This window comes from Pelophylax lessonae (assembly GCF_965119305.1).
Source record: "Pelophylax lessonae genome assembly, chromosome: 8".
Classification (NCBI taxonomy): Eukaryota; Metazoa; Chordata; class Amphibia; order Anura; family Ranidae; genus Pelophylax; species Pelophylax lessonae.
Genome location: NC_138775.1, coordinates 37,840,305 through 37,852,171, shown reverse-complemented (window position 1 = coordinate 37,852,171; position 11,867 = coordinate 37,840,305). Strand labels below are relative to the sequence as shown.

At 45.0% G+C, this 11,867-nt stretch overlaps 1 protein-coding gene across 1 annotated transcript; it reads left to right on the top strand.

The window, feature by feature from the left end:
• Positions 1-2,318: 2,318 nt before the first annotated feature.
• CCDC51 (coiled-coil domain containing 51) lies at positions 2,319-11,867 on the top strand. The gene is made up of 3 exons (XM_082266597.1): positions 2,319-2,644; positions 5,720-5,884; positions 11,043-11,867. Exons 1-3 carry the CDS (start codon positions 2,333-2,335, stop codon positions 11,817-11,819), a joined length of 1,254 nt encoding a protein of 417 aa, XP_082122723.1. The 5' UTR covers positions 2,319-2,332; the 3' UTR covers positions 11,820-11,867.

Sequence of the window (11,867 nt, the reverse complement as noted above, 5' to 3'; positions counted from 1 at the left end):
TTTGTTTTTTGGGGAATGAATAAACACACTACTGTGGCACTCCAGAAGGGAAGGAAAGAAAAGGAAAAGACAATTTTAAGAAAAAGAAAGAAAAAGGTTTCCTAGTCCCAGTAACAGATAATACTCACATATAATAGTATTCGCAATTAAAGAGAAATGTTGGGGTGGTTGTAGTTAGATACTAATTATTATGTAGCTAAGGGCTCTTTTTCACCTGTGGAAGTCCTTTCCCCCCACCCTTGAGAGCGACCCGGGGTGGATCACTGGGTGTGTGACAGGTGATGAACTTGAGCAGGCTAGGATAAACACATGTGCTCATGTGGGTATAAATTGAGTGTGAAACTGTTCAATAAAGACGGAAGACCACAATTACAGTGTGGGTTGGAGTTCCGTTACACACACACACCTATATATATATATATATATACACACACACAGTGCCTTGCGAAAGTATTCGGCCCCCTTGAACTTTGCGACCTTTTGCCACATTTCAGGCTTCAAATATGAAGATATAAAACTGTAATTTTTTGTGAAGAATCAACAACAAGTGGGACACAATCATGAAGTGGAACGAAATTTATTGGATATTTCAAACTTTGTTAACAAATAAAAAACTGAAAAATTGGGCGTGCAAAATTATTCATCCCCTTTACTTTCAGTGCAGCAAACTCTCTCCAGAAGTTCAGTGAGGATCTCTGAATGATCCAATGTTGACCTAAATGACTAATGATGATAAATAGAATCCACCTGTGTGTAATCAAGTCTCCGTATAAATGCACCTGCACTGTGATAGTCTCAGAGGTCCGTTTAAAGCGCAGAGAGCATCATGAAGAACAAGGAACACACCAGGCAGGTCCGAGATACTGTTGTGGAGAAGTTTAAAGCCAGATTTGGATACAAAAAGATTTCCCAAGCTTTAAACATCCCAAGGAGCACTGTGCAAGTGATAATATTGAAATGGAAGGAGTATCAGACCACTGCAAATCTACGAAGACCTGGCCGTCCCTCTAAACTTTCAGCTCATACAAGGAGAAGACTGATCAGAGATTCAGCCAAGAGGCCCATGATCACTCTGAATGAACTGCAGAGATCTACAGCTGAGGTGGGAGACTCTGTCCATAGGACAACAATCAGTCGTATACTGCACAAATCTGGCCTTTATGGAAGAGTGGCAAGAAGAAAGCCATTTCTTAAAGATATCCATAAAAAGTGTCGTTTAAAGTTTGCCACAAGCCACCTGGGAGACACCAAACATGTGGAAGAAGGTGCTCTGGTCAGATGAAACCAAAATCAAATTTTTTGGCAACAATGCAAAACGTTATGTTTGGCAAAAAAGCAACACAGCTCATCACCCTGAACACACCATCCCCACTGTCAAACATGGTGGTGGCAGCATCATGGTTTGGGCCTGCTTTTCTTCAGCAGGGACAGGGAAGATGGTTAAAATTGATGGGAAGATGGATGGAGCCAAATACAGGACCATTCTGGAAGAAAACCTGATGGAGTCTGCAAAAGACCTGAGACTGGGATGGAGATTTGTCTTCCAACAAGACAATGATCCAAAACATAAAGCAACATCTAAAATGGAATGGTTCACAAATAAACATATCCAGGTGTTAGAATGGCCAAGTCAAAATCCAGACCTGAATCCAATCGAGAATCTGTGGAAAGAACTGAAAACTGCTGTTCACAAACGCTCTCCATCCAACCTCACTGAGCTCGAGCTGTTTTGCAAGGAGAAATGGGCAAAAATTTCAGTCTCTCGATGTGCAAAACTGATAGAGACATACCCCAAGCGACTTACAGCTGTAATCACAGCAAAAGGTGGCGCTACAAAGTATTAACTTAAGGGGGCTGAATAATTTTGCACGCCCAATTTTTCAGTTTTTTATTTGTTAAAAAAGTTTGAAATATCCAATAAATTTCATTCCACTTCATGATTGTGTCCCATTTGCTGTTGATTCTTCACAAAAAATTACAGTTTTATAACTTTGTTTTGAAGCCTAAAATGTGGCAAAAGGTCAAAAAGTTCAAGGGGGGCCGAATACTTTCGCAAGGCACTGTGTATGTGTGTGTGTGTGTGTGTGTGTGTGTGTGTGTGTGTGTGTGTATGTGTATATATAATATATATATATATATATATATATGTATGTGTATTCACAGCGCTTCACTTTTTCCACCTTTTTGTTATGTTACAGCCTTATTCCAAAATGGATTAAATTAATTCCTGCATGCACTCTATATTCACACACACACACATCATTTTTTTTTTTTTTTAAGATAAAAGTAATAACTTGTGTCTGTTTTACTTACAGGTGTTGCGTAAATTTGAATGCATCCCAGGATGAAACATATCTGTGTCATTGGCTCTATGAGACCTTCTCGGCAGTCCCCTCTTCTTAGAAGTCGAGTCACCCATCTCTGTATTAGGACTCTCTGTTCTCCTGCGTCTAAACTTCCTGACCCCAAACCCCTTGCGGAGGATCCGGGTGCGAGCCCCTTGCAGCGATGGAAGGATGTGGGGAAGACAGTGGGCAGAAACACCGTGCAGGCCGTGTCCACCACAGCCAAGAACTGGTGGGAACGATATGAAGAGTTTGTGGGCATTGTAGAAGTTCGAGAAGCTCAGGGACACGTAGGAGAGGTGAAATTATTTATTGGATTCCAGCAACTCAGTCTTAACCTCCCTGGTCGTCTGATTATGTCTAGATTTCTTTGCTAAAAGCGGTACATTGTTTTGCATGGAAATCTGTTGTTTTACATTTCAAAACTCCCCTTCCCCTGCGATCCTCCACCATCCTCCCCGCTGTCCTCCCGCTGTGTGCACGGCCGATGCCGGCACGTGTCTTCCGGTTCACTTCCCTGCGAGCGTTGCAACGCAAGGAGGTGGAACCGGCGGCAATTCAAAAAATGTCCCAGTGACATCGCTCTCAGCCTGCTGGCACCTAGATTGTGGTCCCGCGAGCTGGAAAATCTTTGTGCCGGGTGCAGCGGAGAATGACATTGTTACATAAGTGACAGCGTGGTGTGGGATTGGCCGGTCTGTTGTCACGAGTGAGTGAGGAGGGCAGGGATCTGATACCCATGTCCGTCACAATAGGGAGCCAAAGAAGGTTTGCATTCCAGTTTTAAAGAGACTTAAAGAGTCGGTTCACACTAAGGCAACACGACTCTGTACTACTTCGGGGGCGACTTGTGCATTGCCATGCACCACGGCTTCGGAGCAACTTGCATGGACTTCACATAATGGAAGTCTATGCAAGTCGCTCCGAGGTCGCCCTGAAGTAGTACAGGACCCACACTTGTGTCGCTCCTATTAGAACAGGTCCTGTAGCAGTCATTGGTCCGCGAGGGAGCGCGACTTGTCAGGCTGACAAGTCGCCTGGACCGAGTCTTAAAGCAATCCTAAACCAAAAATGTAACATATTGCAGCTTGCCAATTATTAGATGTGGTGGCTGCATTTGTTTTCTTTTTTAAATCCCCCCCCCCCCCCACTGTTTTCAATTGGTGATTCGGCCAGTAACACTCCTCCTGTATTAGAGCGCCCCCACTCTGGATAAAGGAGCAATAGACACACTTTTGGACAGCAGCATTATTAGTGTTAGATGTTGAGTGTGGAGTGTTAAATGGACTAGCAGATTTAAATATACTACCAAATTGAAGCCATCTCCAACTCACACTTTTTAAGCAGGCACAACATTTTTTCAAACCTTTTCAATAAATAAAAGCTGATCATTGTAAACACCCCTGCCAGTGTTATATGGTTTGTCTCAATCCTCCAACTGCTACATCTGCAGGACAGCTTGCTCTGTTAAAAAACAAAAGACTTACTGGCCAGATGACCTCGTGAAAATAAAGGAAAGAAAGCTTAAAAAAGAAAACGAATGCAGCCACCACATCTAAGAATTGGTAAGCTGCAATATAATAAATAATTGCTTTTGGGTTTCATACTGCTTTATGCTGGCTATGCACTAGCAGATTTTTGAACCGTACGTTTGCACAAATATTGTTACTAGCATTCATTGAGTTGACAAATGTCGTTCAAAAGTAATTCAATATTTAGTTTGCTTTGAACACTTTGATTTTGGATTGAATGGACTTTCCCAAGTGGAAACCACATTTATTCAAGAAAACAAATTCAAGAAAACAAATTCTATCCTACTCCTTCTACATCATCCTACATCATTATGGTCGAAAACGAACATCGATTTGTCCTCACTAACTATTAGAAAATGAGGCAAATGTTCTTTAACTGCTTGCCAATCGCCTGCTGCATATATACTGCGCGAATCGCCGTCCCTGTAAGCCGTTCCTCCACTCGCCAGCAGGGGAGCTGATTCACGGGCCCGGCGACCGCGATCGCTCCCCATAGAGAGAGAATGGCGGTCTGCTGTTGTAAACACAGCAGACCATTGTTCTCTCTGGAATCATTACAGATCCTCCTATTTAGGGTTACAGGTCTCTGTGTTGATTCCACAAGCCCATCCCCCCCACAGTTAGAAAAAAACCCTAGGCTCACATTTAACCCTTTGATCGCCCCTGGGTTAACCCCCTTCCCTGCCAATGCCATTATTATAGTAAATTCAGATTACTGTAGTAGTGTCACTGGTCCCCCCCAAAAATGTCAGTTAGGGGCCTGATCTCTCTGCCGCAATGTCGCTGTGCCGCTAAAAATCGCTGATCGCCGCCATTACTAGTAAAATAAATAAATATGACATAAATCTTTCCCTTAGTTTGTAGATGCGATAACTTTTGCGCAAACCAATCAGGCTACGTTCACATCTAGGCGTTGCTATTTTATAGGCGTTTTCCAGGCATTTTTTATAGGCGTTTTTTGCAGGTGTTTGGAGGAAGGCAAAACACGTCTAAAAAAAATGCCTGTAAAACGCTTGTAAAAACGCCTATAAGAAAACGCCTATAAAAAAACACCTGTAATCTGCCCAAAAAGAAGCTCATGTACTTTTGGAGCGTCTGGCTTTTTGCTCAAGGCGTCGGAACGCTCAGATGTAAACAGGGGCCATTGAAATGAATGGGATTTGTCTTGTTGGGCGTTTTTTTTCTGAGCTGATCCTTAGAGCTGAAAAATGCCCCAAAACGCCTACTTGTGAACGTAGCCTCAAAATACGCTTATTGGGTTTTTTTTTTTTTTTTTTTACCAAAAATATGTAGCAGAATACAAATTGGCCTAAAATGATGAAAAAATTAGATTTTTACATATTTATTTTTTATTGAGAATGTTATATAGCAGAAAGTAAAAAATATTGTTTTTTTTGTTTTTGTTGTTTTTTTTTTTCAGAATTGTCGCTCCTTTTTTTGTTTATAGCGCAAAAAATTAAAATCGCACAGGTGAACAAATACCACCAAAAGAAAGCTCTATTTGTGGAAAAAAAAGGACATCAATTTTATTTGGGTACAGCGTCGCATGACCGCGCAATTGTTCGTTAAATTATCTCAGTGGCGAGTCGTAAAAAATAGCCTGGTCCTTTAGGGGTAAATCCTTACAGTCTAGAAGTGGTTAAAATGACAAATTTTGAGGAAAATCATAGTAGTGTATGGTCAGGTTTACTGTGAGCGACTGGACTTATATGTAAAAAAATAATCGCTACAAATGTACAATACAATCCATGATTTATAGAAAGTTAAAGCATCTTTTATTGCGTATTCCAAGACTACAGTGTAATGAAAAACAACATCCTATGTCAAATATTCCATCCTCAGGCAGAGAAAGACTTCATGGTGGCCCGTGGGATAGTGCGAGAGGCCCGTGAGAGCGTCGAGACCCAGCAGGGAAAGCTGAAAGAAGTTCGGGATCGATTGGACCGCGTGTCTCGGGACGATGTGCAGTACTTGGAGCTGGCCACTCTGGAGCATAAACTACTGCAGGTACAGCATACCACTAGTCTGCTACTTGTGTCCTCCCTGAACCCCGGGATTAGAGGCAAACTGTGTCCTAATTTTATAATATAATAATATAAAAAAAATAAACCAGGCTGGGTGCATTTGATTTGATAACCACTTCCCTCTCATAGGGCGTCATATGACGTGCTGGATTTTCAGTGATTATACCGGTAACGATACCGGCACCTGCAGGCATCATCCCTTTATCCAAAAAAATAAATAAATCAGTTCACCTGGCCCCTAATGATACAAAGCTGCTAAGCACCAAGGGTCAATATATCCAAATCCCAGGAAAAAATACCTAAACAATAAATAGTGCAGCGCTCATATAATAAACACAAATAACTAAAAAATATTAAAAGTCCCAATGTGAAGTAGTTGTGATCATGCACGAGACAAGGAAAGATGTGCTCCGCTCAGTGAATTCAACACCGGGTCACACTATCTCCTCACCTTAACTTTAGCCCCTGTGTCACCAGACGGCAAATAAAGCTAGACGTTGTCTCCAAAGTCAACGTGGTTCTGATCCAAATGACCCAACTCCTATGACCGCAGATCCTCAGACGGGACTCTCCAAACAGTACCAGACTGTTATCTTGAAGTGTATAGGTAAGCACACTTCCCTTAGGAAGTCCCGCCCAGGGACGTAACACGCACAGAGGGGGAGGGGCTGGTGATGTCACCCGCCATCCATCGGCATCGGAGAGTGTCCCTGTGTGTCTCCGACAGGCTATTCCAGTGCACTGTATATAGTGCTTGTTGAGGTAATTTTATGCATTTATATCAATAAAGTGGTTTTAAGGGATAAAGCACTATGTCCGGACTTTCTTTTATATATGGCTGATCGGAGTTCCTTGGATGGGAGTGTGCTTACCTATATACTTTAAGATAACAGTCTGGTACTGTTTGGAGAGTCCCCTGTCTGAGGATCTGCGGTCATAGGAGTTGGGTCATTTGGATCAGAACCACGTTGACTTTAGGCAAATAAAGCTAGATGATGTCTCCAAAGTCAACGTGGTTCTGATCCAAATGACCCATATACTATTCACAGTGCACTGGAATAGCCTGTCAGAGACACACAGAGACACCCTCCAATGCCGATGGATGGTGGGTGACGTCACCGGCCCCTCCCCCTCCGTGCGCGTTACATCCCTGGGCAGGACTTCCTCAGCGAAGTGTGCTTACCTATACACTTCAAGATAACAGGCTGGTACCTTTTGGAGAGTACCCTGTCTGAGGATCTGCGGTCATAGGAGTTGGGTCATTTGGATCAGAACCACGTTGACTTTGGAGACAATGTCTAGCTTTATTTGCCTGTCTGGTGACACAGGGGCTAAAGTTAAGGTGAGGAGATAGTGTGACCAGGTGTTGGATTCACTGAGCGGAGCACATCTTTCCTTGTCTCGTGCATGATCACAACTACTTCACACTGGGACTTTTAATATTTTTTAGTTATTTGTGTTTATTTTATGAGCGCTGCACTATTTATTATCATCCCTTTATCAACGTTTTCAGCAGCCGATGGTGTATAAAGTAGAAGTGATTTGAGTGGCTTTAGAACCACTCAGTCACTTCTACAGTGGCAGAAGGAGGTCCATTCCTGAGCTCTCCCATCCGATCAGGGCCCCTGGGACCACTTCAATCGGAGACATCTTATGCATTGAACAGAGAGAGAGAGGAACTGATACTGTTCCTCCCTCTCTGTGATGTCATAAACCGGAAGCAACGAGCATTTAGTCACTTTCGGTTTTGATTCTTTGTTTACCTGGCCGTTACCAGCCAGTGAAACAGCTGATTATGCCAATCTGTATCTGATCGGCTGCATTGGAGGCCAGAGGAAAGATCTGGAGTCTAATGGTCCATACACGCAATTGCCTACTGCTGGCGGTTACTGCTGGCGGTTACTGCTGGCGGTTACTGCTGGCGGGTCCTGCTGGCGGTTACTGCTGGCGGTTACTGCTGGTGGTTACTGCTGATGGGTCCTGCTGGCGGTTACTGCTGGTGGGTACTGCTAGCGGTGACTGCTGGTGGGTACTGCTGGCTGGTAATGCTGGTGGTTACTGCTTGCAGGTAATGCTTGTGGGTACTGCTGGCACTGCTGATGGGTACTGCTGGCGGTGACTGCTGGCGGTGACTGCTGGTGGGTATTGCTGGCGGTGACTGCTGGTGGGTACTGCTGGCGGGTAATGCTGGTGGTTACTGCTTGCGGGTACTGCTGGAGGAAGCAGCGGCTGCAGTAGAGAGCAGAGTCGCTGCTTCCTGCATGGCTCCTGTCACAGGTGCATTTCATATCACTCCGCCTGTGACAGAGTCGGAACTATACAGGAAGCAGCGGCTCTGTCAATGACTGCAAACATCCTAAGTCTCCCGCGGCAGCACGGCACTTGCGGGTGTCCGTAGGCCGCCTGCCAAAGGCGGGAGACTCCCGCAAGTCGCGGGAGACTTCGGATGTCTGTATTTCTGTTAAAATAATAGTATGACCGATGCCCTGTTCTTATATCTGTAAGGGGAGCTCTTGCCATATAGCAAAATAATAGCATGACGGATACCCTGAAGAGTAACAGTCTGTGTGTTCCACCAATTCCCCTGACACATCCGTTATTACCCATCTTCATTTATTAAGTATTTTATTTTCCATTGTTTGAAGAGAAAGGAAAGCGGGGGGCCCCCCTGTGGTTTGCTTAAAATTAGAACAGTTTGTAAAACGGATTTTGGATTATCAGGGGAGATAGAGATCTTCCTATGTTTCCTGTGACGTTCTCCTCCTCTCTGAGATCTTACTGAAGGAGAGCCAGTGAGTCAACCTCAAATATGTCATTTATTAATCAAATTTATTCCATCCAGGCCATAGCTAATCTGATCAATGGCCTCATGTCCAACATGTGTTCTGTATTTCCAGCTGAAAAGTTATTAATAAAACCCTAATGGGACAAGCTGCAGGCACATGTTAACCACTTAGATGCAGTTCCATGCCAGGGATACCTCTGATCTGTGATTTGTTATTTACTGACAAGTTCTATTGATGGGGCACATGCTTCTCTTCCTGTGTAATATGGATCTGTAAAATAAATAGTTCCTTTTAAAGGAGAAGGTAGAGCGTGCTGTAAAGAAAGCTTGCAGGGATAGTAGGTCTTTCTCATTATTTTTAATTATAAAGGCTTTGAGATATTTCAATATTAAAGGGTAACGGGAGTTTTAGTTTCTATTTAAAAACTCCAATTTCCAAAATTTAAATAAAGGTTTTGCTGCAGTGCTCCCCTCCTCCTTCCTGTTACCTCCCACACTGACGCACCACTCCCAGTCCTGGTGGCCCTCTTCCTTCAGGTTGACAGACGCCCAGTGTTATCAATCCCATTTCCTGTGAGCCCAGGCTGTCATTAATCTGCCTGCTGGGGGCACATCATCATTCAGTGCTAAGGCTTACTCCACCTTTTAGACCACATTTTATGTTGCATCCATATTTTGGGTGTAACTTAAAACATGGTTGCATAGAGAGGCGTAACTAGAACCTTCAGTGCCCCGGTGCAAGAAACCATAAAGGGTCCCCTCTTTCAATCATCAGTGGCAGTGGCGGGATGCAGGTGGGTGGAAGAATTAGCTGCAGTGCCTTGGGCAAAGGGGGGGGGGGGGGCTGGGAGAGAATGGGATCAGTGTGAGTGTGCTGATGGGGGGAGAGCAATGGCAGTTCTGTATGAGGGGAATGGAATGAGTGGCAGTGCTGGTGGGGGGTGAGATCAGTGGCAGTGCTGGGGGGGGGGGTTAATGGGATCGGTGGTGGTGGGAGGGAATGGGATCTGTGGCAGTGCCAGGAGATTGAATGAGTGGCAGTGCTGGTGGGGGGTCGATGGGATTAGTGGCAGTGATGGAGAGGGGTGTAATTAGTGACAACACTGATGGGAATCAGTGGAAGTGTTTGAGGGGTGTGAGATCAGTGACAGTGCTGGGGGGTAATGAATCAGTGGAAGGGGTGGGGGGGAATTGTATCAGCGCAAGTGCTGGAGGGGATGTAAAGTGAAAGTGCTGGGGGTTTGATGTGATAGGATATGTGGCCGTGGATAAGTAGTGGTGGGGGGGGGGAGTGGGATGAGTGGCAGTGCTGGTGGGGGGGGGAATGGGATGTGTAGCAGTGCTGGGGGGGGGGTGCTAAGTTGGCTCCTCCACATGTCTCCAGTGTCAGTGTATCCCAAGATGAGGTCTACTCACACAGCAGAGACCTCTTCCAGCTCCTCCCCGTTCACTCCACCTGGTCAGCAGAGTCAGCTGACTCTCTTTTTTTTTTTTTTCGCCCCACTACAGCATGCCCCATGTAGCTGCAGCTGCAAACTTTAAGTTTGTCATACTGATCCTGTATTCAACACCTATTGAGCTTTTAGATCTGTGGGGTGTTGTTGTATGCAAGCAGTGGCGGAGCTACCAGGGTCGCAAAGGTCGCACCTGCGAACAGGCTCCTGGTGTTCCACTGTAGAAGGGTGGGCAGCACTGTGCGGTTACTATGGCAGTGAGTAGTGTACTATCTCCCGAGCATCACTAGAGAAGAACCTTTAGGCAGCGGGCCCACCCTCCTGCAGTGGAACACCGGGAGCCCATTTGCAGGTGCGACCTTTGTGACCCTGGTAGCTCCGCCACTGGTTGCATACAACAACACCCCATAAATCTAAAAGCTCAATAGGTGTTGAATACAGGATCAGTATGACAAACTTGAAGTGTGCAGTTAACTGTGGCTAACTAATTCTCTCCTGATAGGTCCACTTGCCCAATATTATTTAGGCCTTGTTCACACATGGGGATTCCATGCATGCTTCATGAAGGGCCATGTTTTGCCAGCATGGTGATGCACAGGTATTGTGTGCATCCCTGTGCCGGCATCCCATTGCTTCACAGACACAGCTGCTGTGTCCCAATATGACATGGTGTTGTGGGACCCTGTCAAGGTCGCTGTTCTCTGCCACATCTATGGAAGGCTTCCAGATGTGGTACTAGTTAACTCCAGTCCACAGCCAGAACACTTGCATTGGAATGAGCACGGCTTCTGGGGGTCTGGCAGTGGCAGACCTTGCTTAGGATTCTGATCTGTGTCAGGTAGGGCCATCATGTCAGGATCACTTTATCTTTCTGATGTAAATTTATGATTTCCTTTTTTAAGGAAGAAAAAAGGCTGAGAGCATCGTACATTCATGCAGAGGAGAGCGAAAGAGAGAAGTTTGCCCTTTTTTCCGCCTCTGTCAGGGAGAGTCACGAGAAAGAGAGGACCAGAGCAGAACGAACTAAGAACTGGTCGATCATCGGATCGGTTCTAGGGGCCATCATCGGGGTGATGGGATCTACTTACATCAATCGCGTTCGACTGCAAGAACTAAAATCACTGCTTCTAGAAGCTCAGAAAGGACCAATCAGTTTACAGGAAGCCATACATGAGCACGCCTCGGTGCATCAGAACCAACAGAAGGACCTGGGTGAGCTCATTTTATCATTAAGAAATATGGTACCAACTGTGCTGCCTCCGAGCCAAGAAACGCAGAGAGGGGGGCCTGCGGTTCCAATAAACTCATCTGGTTCAGCTGATCAGGCATTAAAGGTGATTAAGGAACACATGACCTACACTAAGGAAACAGGGAAACACTTAGAAAGTTTGCAGCAGCAATACAGTAACCTCGAAAAGAATATTAACAAAATAGCAACAGATGTGCAAAACGTAAACTCGAAGGTCTCCATGAGGACTGGAGAGCTGCCATTTACTGCTGACATTCCGAGGGATGGAAGTCGAGAAGCACCCCTGCAAAACGTCATTCTTGAGTTGGCTGATGCGGAGCAGAGACTGGGAACACAGATTAACAGGAATTCCATATACAGCACTGCACTGACTTGTACTGTGGTCGCATTAACATTTCCAGTAATGTATGTCCTACTCAAAGGGAACTAAATGCTGCCAAATTAGAAATAAAGAACTTCAAATCTCTGTTTTACAATA